Here is a 20,135-nt window from a genome sequence, read left to right as displayed (position 1 = left end):
TACCACAGACATCAGTTGCCTATAGGAATATTTTGTTAAAGTGATTTTTTTTCCTCATGGAGAATTTACCATTGACAGTAATAGTTTGGCCGTCTGTCTATGCACTGCCTGTTTTGACTGTTCTACTGTTGTACTGGGAGCTCATTTATCCCATCATTCCCTAACAGCCTCTGTCTGTCTGCAGGTTGTGTGTGTCTGGGCCATGCAGACGGGCAGGCTGGAGCGGCAGGTGGCCAGTGTGGAGAGAGGCATGGCCTTCCTGAAGCAGGAGCACCTGGCCATGCTCACCGGCCTGCAGCTGGAGATCACACACCTCAAGAGGCGCTGCCACGGTCATCTCTCCATCTCTTATACTTTGTCTCTACCCACTTGACTGCCTGTCTGTCTCTGTGTGTGTCTCTCTTTCTGTCTATCTGCCTGTGTGTTTTTGTCTAATCTGGTTGTCTTCCTCCTGTCTGCAGAGCTTAGCTGTGAGCTGGACTCCAGGTTTCCTGACAGAACCGCAGCAGGTAAGACATTACAGCTCCTCGCTGACGAGCTGGAAAAGTGATATGTTGGAGATGCCGAAATTTTATATTGTAATTATATGGGGAGGAAAGCACAGAGGCTGTGCGGGGTAAGCCTGGGTATTGGCAAGGACCTGCAATACAAAATGACTTGTGATACAATATGATTTCAGTACTTGTCATGCTGTCTTTTGATATATTTGTATTATTATGAATCATATATGACTGAAATATACACCAGGTTTAAGCTATGTATGGTTTCATACAGGTTTTATCATTACATTATTAGCATTAGTAATATGGTTCATAGGACAAACTCCAATGTTTTTTTATATCGTCACTGACTTTTATTAGGCAAGGGGGAAATATGTGGTAATGATCTGCAGTGTGTGCTGCAATAAAATGTAAAACTAATGACATTCACAAAAAAACAAAGCTCTAATGCACTATACTTAAAATTCTTAGTAAGCAAACAAACAAATAAAAAGATAGATAGATAGATAGATAGATAGATAGACATTTAATGCACACACCTTGTACTTGAGTGTGTTTAACTTACTGTAATATGTGAACATGTAACCTGACACCTAAGTGTTTCATCATGCAACAGTGTAGATTTATTGGGTTAGGCATATTTTTGTCCAGAATGATAAAGATTGCAAGCAACATTGTTTCATCATTTATCAAGTTCTTCTCTCCACTGAGTCCTTGATAAAAGCAAAGAAATTAACATCAGCCCTTTTATTGCTATGAATTAACATTAAAGTATTGATATTAGGATTTGCAGAATCAACTCTGAATCAGGAAAAATAGTATTGCAATATGTTGGTATATATATTTTTTATCCAGCCAGATTAATAGAGCAAGTGAAGGAGCATAGAAAGGCATAGGGACAGAGAGAATCTGAGAAAGGTAATATGAGAATTAATTGATCAAAAAGATGAAAGAAGAGAGATATCGAGCAAAGTAAAACGGATCAAAGTCTGACATCCTAAGAGATAAGATGATCAAAAGATCTACAAAGGCTATGCATATATGCACTGATATCCATATAGAATCTGTGTATATGTATGTGTGTGTGTGTGTGTGTATCTCAGAGGAGGAGGCGGAGCTGGCGGCACGCTGTGAGGCCGCCGAGCGTCTCCTGGAGGAGCAGCAGTGCATGATGGTCGCTGTGCGCGGGGAGCTGCGGGCCGGCCGGGCGCGGGCGTCAGCGCTCGGGAGGAGCCTCAAGGAGGAGGAGCGTCGCTTCCTGGAGGAACTGAAACGCCGCAGCCACAAGATCACGACGCTGAGCCGCGAGCTGCAGCGCCAGACCGTCACCACGACGACCCTCTGCCACGAGCTCCACACCGCACGCCTGAAACTCTACCAGCAACGCCAAAGCACAGAGGACGCTGCAGCGGGAGAGGAGGAAGCCCGAGGAAAGGAAGAAGAAGGAGGAGAGGAGGAGGAGGAAGAAGAAGAGGAGGATGAAGACGACGAAGACGATGAAGGGGAGGGCTCCGACTGGCTCCTGTCTCCGCCTCCCCCAGTTTCTCCCAGCCAGTCGGAGGCGAGACAGAGGAGGCGCGTGAGCGTGAGGGAGGAGAGGGTCCGAGCTTGCGTCCCGCAGGAGAGAGTGACATCACCGCAGAGGCCACACCCCATGCCCGACCCCGCCCTCTTCTTGGTGCCGCTCAGATACAGGCTCCTCCGCTGGAGCAGACCAATCAGAACGCGGGACAGGGAGGGGCTGGAGGACGAGTGGGAGGATATAGAGGAGAGCAGAGTGCACAGGAGAGTGGACATGGGGGCAGGAGAGGGAGAAACGGCTCTGTGACGCAGCAGAGAGGCAGAGAGCTGATGTTGTCTTCCAGCAGGTCTCGAAATCAGCCCACATCATTTAACATCAGATGCAGTTATCTATACCTATTCTCAGACAGTGGTTTGAAGAGAGAGATTTAAGCCTTTGGTTGTGTATAGATTTCAGGAAGTGAATTAGATAGTTATAGTTAGTTGCACAAAGGTGTTTGATGTTAACTTCAAACCTACATGTAGAAACTGGGTGGGTAAAATGATGGAAACACAGACTAGTGGTATTATTTCATATGAAAACGTTTTGATTTAACACTGTTGGTCACGGCTTTTGCCTGTAAGTAGTAGCCTTGCCTCTGGGTCTGTGAACACATGATATATCGTCCAAAGTGGCAAACTGCTTTTTCACTGCACTAGCCTTATTTCAGGTTCTGAAAGTTTAGGGACATTTTGTATGATTTGCACTTTATTAAATTCATGCAATGTGCCTAGTAATGGCGAAACAGTATCTGTGTTGTCATGTGTTCTGTTTTCCAACCTCTCAAAATGCCGAATGGTTATTATGAAATAGCTATTACACCGATGTTACACTGATGACCAGTGGCTCTCAGCTGGTTTTGTATCAAGACCCAAATTGTATGTTGTTCTAATCCTAATATATTTTATAAAAACATTCACCTATCTAATCTAATCATCAATCTAGTTTGTATAACCCTCTCAGAACAGCTCACAACTTACTTCTGGGTCTCAACCCACCAGCTGAGAAACACTTTGGTAGACACTAGGAAACAACAGCTACTATCAGAGATTTCATGTCAAATGATTCCATTGGGGGGCAGTAGAACCAAACCTAGACTGGGACTGAAACAAGTCTGTCTTGGGTTGGTATGAAATTTAATGGTCAAGTTGCTGGCAATGGTATCAACAGTGATCACATAACAGCAGTTAGCTCAAAAAGTCACAGTCGTGGGGGGCTGGAGCGTATCCCAGCATGCACAGGGCAGAAGGCAGGCAAACAGCCTGGAAGGGTCATCAGTCCATCCCACACAACACATAGACAGAAACACTCACATTCACACTGAGGGGCAATTTAGAGTCAACAATTCACCTATCTTGCATGTCTTTGGACTGTGGGAAGAAACCGGAGCAAACCTATGCAAACATGGGGAGAACATGCAAAAAGGATGGGGATTCAAACCCAGGACCTTGTCACTATGACATGACAACACTAGCCACTGAGCCACCATGCCACCTGTAGTTCAAACTACTTTGTAAAAATTTAACGTATCTCCACCTGCAATGTCACATAATAATAAAAACCACACACCTGTACAAAATACCACTGATGAGGGGCTGAATAGTGCGTTTTCTGCACCTTTGCAGTGGAGAGGATTAAAAAATAAAGGGGAGGGGTCAAAGGAGTTGGAGGAGACAAGGAGGAGGATTGTGATGATGCGGTCAGACTGTCCTCCATATGGCCAGGGCAAAAGTTGAGGGATCTCCATCCCTGACATTGTGCTGCTAGCAACCTGCTATAGCATATTGACTGTATACAGGGGAGAATCTACAAGCCAACCAATAAGGGCTGGGTGCATGCCATCTAATAAAAGAGTCATCTAATAATAAAGTGTGGCCTAAGCTGAAAGTATAAATGATAAAGCAGTAGACAATGAAGTGTGAGATGGAAAGCGTTTTGCAAATCAAATTCTAAATTCAGTAATTCATTAATTAATTAAAGAGATTAAATTAGTCCTTTAATTACCACTTTATTAATAGTTTTATTAAAGGTTAGTATAAACAGTTTTATTAATTGTGTCATTAAAACATCAATTTAATGAATCACTTTGTAGTTGTTTTTTATTTATCTATTAAATTAATCAATCAATAACAATTATTCAACCTGGCTATAATTAGAAAATGCTACTGCAGCTACAAACTAGTAATTGTAGTGTAACTACTCCCCAACACTGGTAATATGTAACTAATTATCTTGTTGAAAATGTTATGGGCTTGTTACACTTGCAACTTATTTCCTTGCAAAAGTCCAGTTCTAGAATGTTCTCACGGTTGTCTGAGAGACGCTGCTCAGAATGTTAATGTCTCTCTGCAGTGCTGCCATGGCAACCAACGGGAGTTCCAGCTCATGCCCAAGTGGGGAAAGAAAATAAGAGACAGAGAGAGAATACTGGAGGGATTTCCAGGACCTTGTGTTTGGAAAGAGGTGTGATGTATCCTGGCCCCTTGTGTGGCAAAATGAAGAGGTGTCAGACTGCTGCTGCAGCTATTTATACACTGCCTTCTCAGTCTTTATGCACGTGTTCACATTCAAGGTAGATAGAGAGTGCATGGATCAGTCTCGATACAGGAAGTTACATCATGAAAGGCAGAGAGGTCGCCCTCTTCTGGACTTAGACGGGTACTAAGTGTGTGTGTGTGGTGTGGAGAGTGTGTGTGTGTGTGTATGAGAGAGAGAGAGAGAGTGTGTGTCGGTGAACAGAGGGCCCGGCTGGCTCTCTCGCAGCTCCTCTTCACCCCTCACACGTTCAGGAACATCTTATGAAGGGCAGAGAAGGAATCACACACACACTTACACACACACGCAGCCGGTTTGTGTAACCTGGTTTCGCAGAAGGGAGAGGGGAGTCTCCTGCTCTACAGGAAAGCCTGGGAAACTCAGCACTCTGATTTTAGCAGGATGAACAGCAGAGGAGCCTGGAGAAGATGACGTAGACCCTCTACACTGGCTGGTAGGGGCTACAGATGGACTACACTAATGTGATACTAATACTGTTTTATACTGTTGTTGTTTGGAATATATCCACTGATTTTGTCTGCTGCCATTGTGTGTTCCTTTAAGCCTGGATAGAGAGGTATATCGTCACTTTATTTTCATATCAACTCTAATCAGGGTTTATGAGTTTTAAATTGTGTCTATATCCAATATTCCACTTTTATGTACCGTGCATTCAAAACGACACATTTACAACTTAACACATGATTTCCAGATGTTTTTTTTTTTTTTACATTCAAGCTGTGGTCATGTGCCCTTCCATCTGTGTTCCAGGATTCCAGCAATTCCAACATCATTCCCGAGTTCTTCTACTGAGATTTTAGTATCCAAGGTATTCCAGTTCTTTCCGCTGTAAGGTGACACCACTGCAGTAACATGCCATAATCTTCCTGTCATCAGCTGTTGTCTAAGGCTCTTACTGACAAGCTCACTCACATGCATTCACACACACACACACACACACACACACACACACACACACACACACACACACACACACACATGTGACAGTGACAATGCCTCTCCAGCCCAAACTTAGAAGCTTAACTAGGACACTGACTCTCTCCATGTATTCAAGATTCTGTTACTTTCTTTTTTTTTCCACTGAACTTCTGTAAACTCTGTGGTCTATTCCCACTCAGGTCAGCAGTACTGCCGTGTTGTGTACAGAAGCACCATGGGAAATGTAGTCCAGTGCTGCCAAACCTTATCAAACTACATAAAGTGTATCGATGCACCGGCGCAGGGCGAGGCGGAGCGGTCCCCTCTGCTGTCCGACGAGGGGAGTGAATGCGACTCGTCGACCCTGCCGGACGACCTGGAGGACGACCTGTTAACCGTCTCCACCGGTATAACGAACCCCACTCTGGAACCAGAACACTTCCTGTTTCCTGACATCATCCTGAGCAGCAACCTGGGAGGGGATGTGGCTCTGGTGGAACCGATGGTGTGTCTCCTGGTGTCCGAGGAGGAGGAGGGAGGAGGAGGCGAGGGAGTAAGGAGGGACGAGGCAGGAGACGAGGGACAAGAGAGGCTGTATACTGAGGTGGAGACTCAGACCGAGGCGGAGACGCAGATTGGAACTGGGGTACAGACACAGACGGAATATCAGGCGGAAGTCCAGACACAAACAGAGATACTGGCATGCAATAATAAAGTTGTGGAGAGAGAGAAGAGAACTGAAGTAAACACACAAACTAACAGTGACACTGCAAAAGATACAGTCGCAGATGTTTGGGAAGATCCTGAAATACAGAAACAGGTGAATATACTCCTGGAGGCTAAAATGCCATCAGATGCCAGAGTCTGGATTGGTGCAGAAGTCTACACAGAGTTGGAAGTGCCAGCAAAGGACAGACAGAGAGAGAGAAACACTTGGGGCCTTGGAGGACTAGACAAGGAAGTTGAACAGGGAGAACAGAAAGAGAACCGCATCCATAAGGAACCGTCATCCACTTTGACAGAGCACAACACTGTCACAACACAAGATAGCACATTCCAAGTAGAACATAATATGGGCCTAATGGAAGAGGTAAACACTGTGAATGAACAGAATACAAAAGAAGGGAATATGTTTAAGTTGAGACAGAATATTGTTGTAATGGACCTGACCACTGCTCGGGAAAATACAGATATCCGCTGGACAGAGCACAGCACTTTGCCGACACAGGAGAATGTCAAAGAAACAGAGCAAAACCCTGAGCCAACACAGCAGAGCTCAGTGATGCTGACAGAACACAATGTAGACGAAATGGAAGAGAGCATTGTTCCAGTGGAACAGGACACTATCAGGTCACAGCAGAATGTTCACCTGACAAAACGCAGCATCGACAACATTCAAATCCAAATTGCGGAGAACTTTGACCCTACAGATAGTCATGTAGGCCAGACACAACTGAGTAGTATCCAGACAAATCAGAAGGATGAACAGATGGGGCAGGAGACTGTCCGGTTACACCAGAATGCAAATGAGCAGGAACAGAACAGTATCTGCGCAGAACTGAATTCAAATCTGTCTGCTGACCAGACGGACCAGATAATTGCTCATGCAGAACAGAATGTTAATCAGATGGATTGTAATATTGTCCAGACAGAAGGCAATTCAAGTAAAACGGAGCAGAGTGTTGATCAGACCAATCAGAGCAGCGTCTGTACAGAGCAGATTCAGAGCCAGACAGAGCTGCGTCCAGCCAAGACGGGAGAGAACGACAACAAGACCGGTCCGCAGCATGCTGTGGAGCTGGAGAGCGCTCTGCCACAGGTGGAAGAGGGAGGAGCCGAGATGAAGCAAGTGACGCTGTTTTTAGTCGACAGGCTGTTTCTGGCAGCCCCACATGTCAAAGGTGTGAGAATGTATTTTACTATGTTTATCTGTGCTTGTGTTTTTTGTTGGAATGGGTGCATATGTGTTTACTGTCATATTCAAAGGTGGTCCTAAAACTTTCACTTTAAGCTCATACAATGGGCCATCACGGCCAGTTTTCAACTTTGCACCCTTATTTTGTCTTTTCTGCACTGCTGTCAACAGCGGCTCCAAGTCAAAATGAGGAAGGTCCTAAGAATGATGGCTCAGAGCAGATTGATGCCAATAAAATGGAGCAACTTAGCATCCAAGACATAGTAACCCTCCAAGAGATGGGCTTCAATCTCAAAATCCAGGCTCCTGGAACAGAAAGTTTTGAACTCCAGGTAGCAACATGCTATTCTCATTTATCAACTACTTTTGTCTCACTTTACCTGTTTCTAACTCTCTCCAACCCCACTGTCTCTGTATGCCTCTCTGTGTCTCTCTCCCTCTCAGGTATCAGGCCAGATGCTGGTGGCAGAGCTGCACCAGGTGCTGATGGACCATGAGTTCACCTGCCACCGCACATGCTTCTCCCTGCAGCTGGGAGGCAGCGTGCTCGACAGCCTCGCAGAGCTGCGCTCCATCCAGGGCATCCAGGATGGAGCGCTCATCAAGGTGGTGGAGGGTAACAGCCTTATGCTTTTCCTCTTTTGTTTATTATTGCTCTTTCTGTGATAATAAACTGTGAAGTTCACTTTACAGTGCAGTCTTTCTCTGCATCTGACCTCAATGGAAGCCACATTACCGAGGACCTCACACGGACCCGTAACACCTCCTCTCTGGTTAACAAGGCACAGCAGAGCCTTCGCTACCTGTGAAGTCTGAAAAACCCGTCCTCCAAAACTGTTAACGTCTACACATGGACAATAGAGAGTGTACTCTCTTATTGCATCAGCCTGGCATGGGAACTGCACAGCTTCTGACCACAATGCTTTGCAAAAGGTGGTGAAAATGGTCCAATACATCACTTGGTTCACCCGTACAGGACACGTACAACATGTGAAGATTGAGAGGAAGAGGCAGCATCCTTAGCGACTCACCCCAGCCCAACCACTGTTTGTTCCCTTACCGTCTGGCAAACAACACCACAGCATTCAGTTCAGTATAGTAAACTCAGGAGTGGCTTTCACCTCAAAGCTGTAAGGATGCTGAACAGGACTCACACAAACTTTACTTTGCATTACCCCCCCTATAAATCACTAGAAACCATTTCTATCTGATGCACCGGTCACTTGAAATCTTACGATGTATGTACCGGCCACTCAACTGCAATTTGTTAAAACTGCGATGTTTGAATTCTATTCACCAGTCACTTTATACTTCTATTCTTAATACTGCATTGCACTTTTTTGTTTTATTGCACTGTTTTGTCTTGCATTGTCCAGAACAGCAATGATTTGTTTGTCATCCTCTTGTCTGGAATGCACCGCGATCCCAACAAAAGGTTTCTGTTTCACGGTGCACTTGTGTTAGGTTGAACTGATTTGCATCATCTTCCCTGATCTTGTTACAGATTCTTACACAGTTCGTGATGCTCGTCTTCATCTCAGACATGTCCGTGATCTTCTGAGGAGCTTTGACCCCATGGATGCACACAACGGAGTCAACGGCAGCTCACTGTCCTACCTCAGCCTTTACACCCGAGGAGAGATGGGTAATGTTGTTCTCTCATATTTCCTTACATGGGGCCTTGTCTGTGTATTTCTGCCTGTAATCATTCATCCTTTTCTCCACTATATTCATCCCTGCAGACAGTGAAAGTGGGGGGAAGAAGCGAGCATCAGAGAAAGAGTCTGTTGACTGCAGCCCTCCAGAATACGTCCTCCCTGGATGCAAGGACCGCCCCCTTACTCCGCTGCAGCCAGTGAGAGATGATTGCAAGGTGAGAAATTAGCTTTTGTAATAATATATGTAAATATCAAAGACTTAATGTGACATGAATCCAGTTTATACTCTGCAGCAAAACATGAAGTGGAGCTGTCCAAGTGCCAGCAATTAAAATTAGTGTTCAATTTTGAAACCCAGTTCTTGTCTTCCTGGGCCCTCTGTCCTGTGTTGATAGCCCTTGCAGTGCCTGCGGGTCCTGACCATGAGCAGCTGGAACCCTCCTCCAGGGAACAGGAAGATGCACGGGGACTTAATGTACCTCAACATCGTGACCATGGAAGAGCGAGACCTCAACATTACCTCCTCTACACGAGGCTTCTACCTCAACCAGTGAGTATCTTAGACTGCCAAGCCCCACATGAATCTACAGACAGGTTTTGAACATTGAACAGCTTTTTTCACATTTTGAATTACTATTATTCTAAAGGTTGCATGTCTAATTCTTAAAGTTCCACAACTACAAAACAAAGTCCATCATTCACCAACACAGAACCTTGGAGGGCAGTAAACCAACAGATCTAAAAGAGTTATTTATCATTATGATGGCTGATGATGACAAATTGTATTCACCATTGCCTCTCAACTTGTTTCAAGTGTGCTATGCTGACTGTTCCAGGTCAACTGCCTTCAACTTCAACCCGAAGCCTGCAGTTCCCAAAATCCTTTGCCACTCTCTAGTGGAACTGTTGAGTCAGGTCAGCCCTGCTTTCAGGAAAAACTTCAACGCCCTGCAGAAGAGGAGGTGAGTAGTCAATCAGGTGGAAACCTCAGCTAACACATGCACTGTAACACATAACATAATGTTTTTAATATCTAGACAAAATGTATTCTGCATCATCTGAATTTTTGAAATATATATCAGGGTTTAGGATAATAGAAATTGGGATGAAAAGGAAATAAAATTCGGAGTGGGATTGCCCATCAAAAATTCATACAAACTTTCATCCCAGTCAAACAAAAATCCCCACTTGCATTCTAACCTTTCTAAAAGAAAAATGTTTCCCACTGCTGACTGTCAACCAGGGTCCTGCGACACCCCTATGAGCGGATAGCAACACCTTTCCAGGTGTTTACCTGGATTGCGCCTCATGGAGACCACGCCCTTGACTGTGTCAGAGCAGAGGAGACGCACACCAGCCGCATGGGCCAGGACGAGCACACAGCTGGACAGGTTACAGACACATGCATGCTCATGTATATATGGACAAAATGGGGGAAAAATACGGGGAAATAGAACATATCCGAAAAGTACCGAGCTTATTTCACATGCATGCATGCCACAATGATTTCATAGAACATCTGATGTAATTGATGGTGATGTGAATATTGTGTGTTATGAGCACAGAGTCGGGACTGGAATGAGGAGCTGCAGGGATGCAGAGAACTGCCCAGGAGGAACCTTCAGGAACGTCTGCACAGAGAGAGGAACATGTTCAAGGTGAGAGCACAGCTGCCTTAACAACTTTCTTTTGAAACCTCTCTTGTTACCTTGAAGGTTAGCGAGGCAGGCTTGTGACTGTTGAGTCATCAGTTTGAGTCCCCAGGTTGTGAAAATCTGAGTGGGTGATGTGAATGAGTAACACTCTCCTCTCCCCTCTGTCGTCAATGTGTCCTTGAGCAAGGCACTGAATCTCTGCTGATATGTGAAATAAGGGTTAAAATCCTTCCTTCCCCTTGCCACTCTGGGATTAGATTGTATTGCTCTGAGTTGAAACCTAGAGAGTGAAATTCTGTTCATCAGGATACTCAACAAGTATCTATTCATCTCTCCATCCAGACCAACAGTGACTTTGTTGGCGCTGCGACGCGAGGGGCCGTAGCGGTTGTCGATGGTAACGTTATGGCGTTAAACCCAGGGGAGGAGCCTCGTATGCAGATGTTCATCTGGAACAGCCTCTTCTTCAGCCTGGGGTTTGACATATCTGACCACTACCGCCCACTGGGAGGCAATGCTGCTGCCCATGCTGCTGCCATCTGTGACCTGAGAGGAGTTCAGGTAATGATGAGATCTGATGTGCAAAGTCAGAGTGCAGTAGCTGCATGAGTAGTGAAACTGAGAAAAATGACTTCAGCATTTATCTCCTGCTCTGACAAAAGTGTGGTTGGTAAAGATGTGGAAGGGCAAAAAGAAGCAAGTGCGTCTTTCTATACTCACAATGTCCAACAATCATATAGGATACCAAGATACCAATTTCTCTACCAATAGTAGCCTCACTAGACCAGATTGCTTTGAGTGAGGAATGAAAGTCATTCTGGGAAATGTAGGAAATCACTAATTGAAGTAAAAGCAGACAAAGCAGATTGAGGATAAGTGGGTACACCAAAAAAAGTAAATTACAACATTTCATCACAAAATAACTGAAATGCATTAAAGATCCCAATTTGATAATATCTAGTGTAAGAGTATCCAAGGGTGGATTTTTCCTTCCAAGCCGTAGCGTTGACCTTTGACCATTAAACAGACAAAAAAATCTTACGTCTGTTTGCCTTTGTAGGGCAGTATTATAGTACAGTGCTGTTTCACAGAATCAAAATGATGTACTGGTTTTCTATTCTTCCTTGCAGTTGCATGAGCTACTTTTGGTATTTTCATTTTCAAATATATCTAATCTAATCTAATCCCTTGCCACATTATCAACTAAGCTTCTGGTAAAACCAGACAATAAAATGCCTTCATTGCCTTGCCATCAAACTGCGGATACTTGGAAAGTATCTGTTGCTCTGCTACAGGCATACACATCCACTGACACAGAGGGGCTACACACACTTGGGACAGCTGTGGTGGATTACCGTGGCAACCGTGTCATCGCCCAGACCATCGTACCTGGGATACTGGAGAAGAATCAGGAGCAGAGCGTGGTCTATGGCTCTAACGACTATGGAAAGACTGTTCTCACACACCCCAGGTAACACACACAATATGGAAGTGTTGAATTTACATTTGAGGTATTTAGCGGTCTTAGCATAATCGATTGGTAGGGGTTCACTGTCTTTTATGTTGATGGACACAACATTGGCCGATGTGGGGATCGAACCTGGGATCTTAGTTCCTGGTCCCCTTGAATTCACAGTTGTGTTTTACCACAGGTTTGTGGAGCTGCTGGACAAGGCCAGCAGCCCACTGAGAATCCAACGTCACCAGGTGCTCGACCACAACGACAGCACAATGGAACTTTGCTCCTGCGTTGAGACCAAGGGCATCCTGGGTAATGACGGACGACCCTACATCTTGGACCTTCTCCGCACCTTCCCCCCAGACCTGAACTTCCTGTTCTCAGAGCAAAAGGCGGAGGAGGAGAAGGTGCCGGAGGAATGCCGGAGCTTTGGTTACCCACGGCGACACCGTCACAGCCTGGCCAGTCTGAGGCCGGAGCTGATAGAGGCTTTTGTCCAGCACAGGTGAGAGAGAGAGTATTTGTAGAAATGGCGTCTGATAGGAAACTGAAGATCTTAAGTGTATGTTTGGATATGAATGCAACCACTGAGGCATGGAGTTAAAGCCTGTGTACCTCATGTCTGTTACAGGTATGAACACTTCGTCAAGATGGCGTCCGTGGGGCTCAGCCAATTGGAAGCGGATCCGGAGTGCCAGGAGAAGGCAGGAGATTCAGCAGGAACGACCCAGGCTAAAGACATGGGGCAGAAAGAGGAGTTGGTCAAAGTACTGGAAACTGGAGATGCAGCCACAGCTGCTGGAGCAGACATGGGTGAGATCAGCTAACTGAAGTGAACCGATAAAATATATTGGTAACTGAGGAGAAATTGGGTCACTGCAGCAGCAAAGAATAGACATTAGGTTGGAGAATGAAGAGTAAAAAGAATGTATTTTAAAAAATTGATAATGTAAGACATATAAATAAAAACATTACATTATATCAAAGATGTAGTATCTGTCCTGACAAAATATTTCTACTGGCTGAAAATAATTCTTACTATGATAACTATTGACAGACTTAGGGTACTGACTGCATCACTAATGAATGAGACAGAGGAAGGAGTTGAGGATTGGTTAATTGCATCAATCTTTCCATTTTAGTAAAAATAATTAACTCATTTCTTTACTTGTGTAGATTTTCAGAGAAGAAAGGTGATCATGGATGCTTGTAAGGCTGTTGGCTCAGTGAGTGACTCTCGATTTGACATCCGCTTCAATCCTGATGTTTACTCTTCAGGTATTACCTTGTACACACACACACACAGACAATATCATGCGTGGACATTATATGAGATATAAATATTTCAGGTCCAGATCAAATTGTGTCTCTTTGCTAGGTGTGCGTTTCCCCCCTGAGTGTGCTGAAGAGGTTCAGAAGCAGAAGCAGTTATTATGGGATGCTGCTGCCTTTCTACTATCCAATCAGATTCCAGCAGTGGTGAGTCCTCTGTGAGACAATAATCTTCAGGTTCCTCATGTGTAAGAAATTGAAGTTGATCTTGATAATAGCGATGAAGATAGTGACAATGCTGCTGGTGTGTGTGTGTGTGTGTGTGTGTGTGTGTGTGGTAGCTGCGGGACTGTCTCGACCAAACAGCAGTTCCTATGGATGGAGCCAGCCTGACCTCAGCGCTGCACCAGCGGGGGGTGAACGTCCGTTACCTGGGCAGCCTGCTGGAGGTGCTGCAGAGGGCGGAGGAGAGAGAGAGGCTCAGCCACGTTCAGGTGCTCACCACAGTCACTATCACACACACACACTGCATGTATATACATCATGGCTGCCGTCCCTTTGCTGTGAGTTCACTTTGACATTGACATTTTTCCCACTACATCACTTGAATGATGTTTTTGTAGTAATGGATTGAATGAGACATATTTACAGATTTAGCCTGGTGTGGGTGGTAATTCTGTTAAGTGCTGTGTGTGTGTGTGTGTGTGTGTGTGTGTGTATGTGTGTGTGTGAGGAGGGGGTTCCAAATAAGCCAACACTCTTATCCAAGGTACAATGTACAATCAGGTAGGCAGGTAAGGATTCAGTATATGGCTGAAGGACACTGATAGGACAGATGGCTGTTGATGTGCTGGACACATCTCCTGTTGCAGGGATTCAAATCTGTGACCTTGTGGTTATGGGATGGTTTCTCCAAACCACTAGGCCACCCTGTCACCTGTGACAATATGGCAAGCATCTGGTGAAGAATAACCAATAACCAACTAAAATTCAAACTGTCAAAGCATTCCTCCTAAGACCTTCAACAGACCTTGGATTATATTCAGGAAATTATTTTCAGTCTGGTGATGTATAATTTTCCTGTATGTATAATTTATCAGTCTGGTGAGGTGTAATTTGTGACGGATGTGCCTTGAAAATGGTGCAAGTTAAATTAGATGAAATTGCTTTCATAGATTTCCGAGCCCCATAACATTATATCTGCTTTGAAACAGTATGCTCCTGGAACTATCCTATTATTGGAAATTATTATCTCTGATTCTATTTCCAGAGATAATAGAAAACCCAGAAACAATGGTGGTTGGTTTGAGTGAGCATAGGTGAAAGTAGGAAAGGTAATAGAGAGCTCCACAGACCAATGTGTTCACCAAGACAGATGCCCCTAGGCCTAAATGAAAGATAAGGTGTACATGTCTCCAGTAATACCAAATATATGCTTAGGAGGTTTATAAGAAGAGAGAATTAATGCAGTGGTTAGATTTAAAGATGCAGGTGTATACAGCTGAATGCAGACTGCGGGCTGCCATTTTACCCATTGCTGCCTCAGACTAAACCATTAAATTGATATCTAGTTTACAAGACAGTTCTTGGCCCAGGACTAAGCTTGACTCTCACTAGTGTCTCTAGTAACTGATCAAATATTCCCTCACAGAGAATTTCCATCAGTGAACTGATCATCAGAAGTGCAAAACACATCTTCAAGATCTATCTACAGGTGAGGTGCTTCAATTATTCACACAGCACTCCGAGTAGATAGAAAAATTAACCTTGCCATAAAAGGACTCCTTTAACATGTACCATTTGGTAATCTGGCATTAATTTTATAACGACACCGTTAATGTCCTGTTTCCCCTCAGGATGTGGAACCGGCAGCTTTCTCCGCTGCGGTCAGCCACTTCCTGAACTGCCTCCTGAGTTCCTCCTCCTCTTTCCCCGACTCCGGCTCAGACGAGCTCCTCTCTCGTCGCAGGAGCCGGCGTCGGCGTAGCCATGGAAGCCGAGTCGCCATGTTGACAGACAGTGTGTGGGCTAGACTGACGCCCAGTGCGCTGTGGGGCAGGATCAGGACTGAGGCTGAGGATTATTACCACTACTCGCTTCACAGGTGTGTGTCTCTGCATGAGTGTGTGTGTGACTAGATGTGTGCAACAGGATTTTACACTGTCATTCTCTCTGTGTTTAGTGAAAGTATAGATGAAGTAATAGAGAAGCACAGCCTCCAGAAGATCTCCCTACTCAGAGAGATTGCCATCAGAACAGGCATCCAGGTGAGACATTTATTCATGCTTCTCTTCATAATTACATTAAAACACAAAATGACTTTTTCTGTCTGACTCTGTCAAGCTCTGTCTGTCTTAAAGCTGCACCAGGCAAGAGTTTCATGTAAAACTACACCCGTCGTTGCAGTTTAAATCACAAATTGGAGCTGCCACAGAGAATTAAGACACCGTAGATTCGCCTTATTTGACCAAGGTGTTGGGTATCACAGGCGGGAAATCTTCTCAGTGCACAGGAAATTATCAATAAAAACTTAAGAGTGAAATATAAAACTTTACATCAAATATTCTGTTGAGAGAAAGCTGGACTCACCAAGAATGGTTGAAGCTGCTGCAAAAATATTTTTTTCACCATCTCCTCCCCTACCAGCCACTAAGAAGAAGAACTTAAGGTATTAGGATTTACATTTCATTACATGATTTCTGGGTAATGAAGTCCTTCAAAACTTCACTTATCCTCAGCTGCCACTTGGGGCCGCCAAAGTGCAAAGTTACCTACTGCTGCTTTAAAACGCTTGTCAAATAATCTCTCCCCTTCCATTACTCATGCTGTCTTTTACTTTCTCTGTCCCCCTTCCATCCCTCTCTCCCTCTCTCCCTCCCTCTGTGTGCAGGTGCAGTTGAGGGAGTATGTGTTTGAGTCTCGTCACAGGCCGGCGTTTGGTGAGGAAGATGTTGTCAACATGTTCCCTGTGGTCAAATATCTCAAGCCTGCAGCGACTGATGCCACACGGCTTATACAGCAGGCACAGGTCACAGTACAACAGGGTGAGACACAGACACAGACACGCATGTATACGTGCATGTATACATTTAGGGCGGCAGGGTGACACTGAATCCCTACCTGCACTGTTCTGCAGCTGATCCTGCACTCTGAACTTCTTGTAGAGCGGGGTAGTGACAAGAGAACTTCCCTAGAGGCATCAATAAAGTATTGTTCTAATATTTGCACAGATTTATCATCTGATACACACTGGGCAAAAATGTCACACATCTGAAAACGTCTCACATGTGATATTATGATTACATGATAAGCACACTGTACATGCTGTCACATAGCAATGAACATATACACAAAATGTTAGAGCTACCGTCCTTGTTTTTAACAGGCGGGAACAAAATGCCTGAGCTCTAATCGATCCTGGCTGGATGACACTGTATCATCATCTTGCAACAATGGCTCTATGGCTGCTGTAATGGATCATTATCTTGCTACACTGGCGCCAGGATGACTAGTGTCACAGATCACATCTTGCTCCAATATCTGGCTCTAAACTGGCTACTGTCATGGATCACTATATCACTACACTGCAGCAACATTGATTACACATTAAAGCCGCAAGCAACTGTGCAGATTTGCACTTGTTGAAAGGTAAAATCATTTAGGGGTTAGAGCTTTCATCTGAGTTCAGTCTTTTTCATGGAAAGAGCAGGTGTCCCTAATTTTTTTTTATACATTCAGGGCACATCATCAGTGTTTTATGTTTCCTTTTAGGGCTTCTCAAAGACGGCTATGAATCGATAAGCCAGGCCCTGACTCTGTTCAGCAGTGTCTGTGGGGTCCTGCATGAGGACGTGTGTATGTGCCTGCGTCTGCTGGGACGGCTCAGCTACATCTTGGGGGAATATGCAGATGTAAATATACGATCCATTTCTACAACGACCTTTGGCCTACAGCATGATACAAACTGACAGAAAATTTCCCTTTAATGAGCTTTCATACAGCAATCTCTCTCTCTCCCTGTATGTTTCTCAGGCCTTGAGCCACCAGGAAAAGGCTGTCATGAGCAGTGAGAGAGTACAAGGTATAGACCATCCACAGACGATACAGGACTATGTAAGTTCCTCCATCTTCTCATTGATCCACTTTACAGATCATGATAAACCAAAAATTGCTTTGTATCCTTTTGTTCCTATATAAATTTCAATGTTTTATATTGCACTTGTGTCTCTTCATAGTCAAGTATTCTTTTTTCCTGTGCTTCAGACGTACCTGGCCCTGTACTGCTTCGCGGGTGGCCAGCATTCGACCTCCCTGCGTCTGCTGTACCGCGCTCGTTACCTCACTCTCCTAGTGAGTGGAGAGGACCATCCACAGGTCGCACTGCTGGATGTAAGTAAGGCCTCATCTGCAAAGTGTTCCTCTGCTGCAACTTTCTTTCTTTCTATGAAGATATTGGTGTCCCTGTTGTGCTCTCCCACTCCAGAGTATGCTCGGTCTGGTGCTTCATGGTCTGATGGAGTATGAGCTTTCCCTGAAGTTCCTACAGAATGCCTTAATTTTAACCTCAAAATACCACGGTGCCACATCACTCAAACATGCACACAGGTAAGAGAGTTTACCAGTATGCTTAATCATTTCATTCAGCCTTTATTGAAGCAGGGATTATTACAAGGGAGACCTGGCCAAGACGGCAGCACATTTAGTTTCAGGCAGAACAACAAAAAGCACATTGCAAAACAATAGACAATCTAAGAAAAGTACAGAAAGATAAGGAGGGAAAATGTCTTGAAATGGTTGTTGTGATCATCCCCTTCTCTTCCTGCTCTCTTCCTCCACTTCCTTTATATAAATGTTTTTACGTCTTCCTCACCTCTCTGCCTCTCCTCTTCTCTCTCTGCTGTACAGTCATCACCTGCTCGCCACTGTGTACGAGAGTAAAGGAGAGTTTCGTTCAGCCCTGCAACATGAGAAAGAGGCTTATTCAATATATAAGAGCCAGGTGTGTGATTTAAAATGCTCGTATGCCATCCTCGCTAGTATTACACGCTTGATGCTATATGCTTAAGGTCTTTAATAAGAGTCTTTGTTTGTTGATGAAGGTTGGCGAGAACCATGACAGTACGAAGGAAAGCTCAGAGTACCTGAAGAGCCTCACTCAACAGGCTGTGATCCTGCAGAAAGCCATCAACCACATCTACAGCAACACACCTAGTGCCTGTATTCCACCGCCAAAGGTATGGACACTTTGCATGCAAGTGTGAACGCACATACACACACACACACACACACACACACACACACACACACACACACACACACACACACACATTACTGTAACATGTTTTGATCAGTGGCTTACCTTTTCTGTATTTCTTTTACAGTTTTCCACACCAAGCCTTCCCATAATCCTTCAGCAACTCAACCTGACCTGTGGAATCATTCTCATTCCCCTCAGGTGAACAGAAGTAGTCACAATTATACATATTTTTAAGTATATTTAAGTATAGCAATAATGTGGTGACTACAAGTCCAGTTTTCCTTGATTTACTGCAGTGTTAATTCAGCCAAAACATTAACACATCTGGTGATTATCCTGATCAAGAGTGAATGTTGATAATATAAAAAAAAAATAATGATCAGTGTGATGAAATGATGATCTCTCATGCTTAGCCTCCTCCTCTCACTCTCTCCTTATTTCTTTCTGTCTGTGAAGTGCGAAGGAAATTGCAGATCTGAGGACTGAGTTGAAAGGAAAGGAGAAGGCTCAGGTGCAGGAGCTGGAGAACCGGTTACAGCTAAAAGACTCGAGATCTGCAGACAACGGACAACAACACTGAACTCTGTACTGGACCTATACAGCTATAATGGAACATCTGTGTGTTCAGCTGGCCTTCTGAAGATGACCACAGACGATGAGCAACATTAAGAAATCAAAGACTGACACTGGATATCAGCTACTTTAGAGAATAGTTAAAGTGAAAGACAGGTGTAACTGCAGCAGTCTTGGAAGAGGAATTAGTTCTACTGCTTCCTATGGATGGCCCAATTAGAGGATTGGGTGTTGAAGAGAGCCTGAGCCTTACCTAGTCTGTTTCATCTACTGTACGCCTAACTGTAGCCAAGGAAAACCTCTTACTGAGATGAAAGGAATGGATGCAGTGTGTAGAGAAGCTTTGAGTGTTATGGCAAAATGTGAATAACCCATAGCCACTTTCCGTCAGAGAAATGTATAAACCAATAAGCCTAGTCACTGAATAATATCTGTATCATTGCTAGATAAATTGACATGATGAATATGCGTTGGCCTACTTCTCTTGAGGGAAATGTAGTCGCAATGTTACTAAAAAACAAACTTTGATTTTGAAATGTCATTCTATCTTCTTGCAATCCCCCATGTCTCCACTGAGTTGCACTCTTGTACTATAAACAATTGTCGGAACTTAATGGATGATTTGTCTGTGCTCGAATAATAAAATAATGTGTATGAATGTATTGGGCATATAGTCATATAAAGCATTTGGATATATTTCACATTGTTCTCGTTAATATAAACTGTACGTTACAGGGCAACATTAGATATTTTATGTGTTCAGACTATAGTGACAATGTCAGCTACCCATTACACTCGTCATCAAATCATT

The 20,135-nt window shown here is 44.3% G+C and overlaps 2 protein-coding genes across 2 annotated transcripts; both read left to right on the top strand.

Annotated features, from left to right (window-relative positions):
- Positions 1 to 202: 202 nt before the first annotated feature.
- LOC139663946 (coiled-coil domain-containing 92B-like) lies at positions 203 to 2,328 on the top strand. Its single transcript, XM_071542742.1, has 3 exons — positions 203 to 332; positions 462 to 509; positions 1,604 to 2,328. Exons 1-3 carry the CDS (start codon positions 203 to 205, stop codon positions 2,326 to 2,328), a joined length of 903 nt encoding a protein of 300 aa, XP_071398843.1.
- A 3,442-nt stretch (positions 2,329 to 5,770) lies between these two features.
- On the top strand, positions 5,771 to 19,897 carry LOC139663948 (clustered mitochondria protein homolog). The gene is made up of 29 exons (XM_071542745.1): positions 5,771 to 6,181; positions 7,184 to 7,436; positions 7,622 to 7,782; positions 7,895 to 8,066; positions 8,955 to 9,095; positions 9,193 to 9,323; positions 9,504 to 9,658; positions 9,945 to 10,070; positions 10,352 to 10,499; positions 10,674 to 10,766; positions 11,106 to 11,324; positions 12,059 to 12,234; positions 12,416 to 12,727; positions 12,854 to 13,035; positions 13,399 to 13,500; positions 13,601 to 13,701; positions 13,836 to 13,988; positions 15,146 to 15,208; positions 15,351 to 15,598; positions 15,677 to 15,761; positions 16,385 to 16,538; positions 17,266 to 17,405; positions 17,527 to 17,607; positions 17,758 to 17,883; positions 17,978 to 18,099; positions 18,400 to 18,493; positions 18,594 to 18,728; positions 18,876 to 18,949; positions 19,208 to 19,897. The coding sequence occupies exons 1-29, from the start codon at positions 5,771 to 5,773 to the stop codon at positions 19,329 to 19,331; spliced, it is 4,482 nt and encodes a 1,493-aa protein (XP_071398846.1). The 3' UTR covers positions 19,332 to 19,897.
- Positions 19,898 to 20,135: the final 238 nt, after the last annotated feature.

This window comes from Centroberyx affinis, unplaced genomic scaffold, assembly GCF_046629955.1.
Source record: "Centroberyx affinis isolate AG114_WGS23_722 - 3 ecotype Tasmania unplaced genomic scaffold, CSIRO-AGI_Caff_v1 ptg004178l_1, whole genome shotgun sequence".
Lineage (NCBI taxonomy): Eukaryota > Metazoa > Chordata > Actinopteri > Beryciformes > Berycidae > Centroberyx > Centroberyx affinis.
Note: the sequence above shows the minus strand (reverse complement) of the source record. Positions and strands in the feature narration are given on the sequence as shown.

Bases quoted from the DNA above. Each gene is read 5' to 3' on its own strand.
- LOC139663946 (XM_071542742.1), top strand. From the start codon at position 203: ATGCAGACGGGCAGGCTGGAGCGGCAGGTGGCCAGTGTGGAGAGAGGC. The intron at 333-461 runs GTCATCTCTCCA...TCCTGTCTGCAG, and splicing joins CCTCAAGAGGCGCTGCCACG to AGCTTAGCTGTGAGCTGGAC. The intron at 510-1,603 runs GTAAGACATTAC...TGTGTATCTCAG, and splicing joins TCCTGACAGAACCGCAGCAG to AGGAGGAGGCGGAGCTGGCG.
- LOC139663948 (XM_071542745.1), top strand. From the start codon at position 5,771: ATGGGAAATGTAGTCCAGTGCTGCCAAACCTTATCAAACTACATAAAG. The intron at 13,036-13,398 runs GTGAGATCAGCT...TTACTTGTGTAG, and splicing joins AGCTGCTGGAGCAGACATGG to ATTTTCAGAGAAGAAAGGTG. The intron at 15,599-15,676 runs GTGTGTGTCTCT...CTCTGTGTTTAG, and splicing joins TACCACTACTCGCTTCACAG to TGAAAGTATAGATGAAGTAA.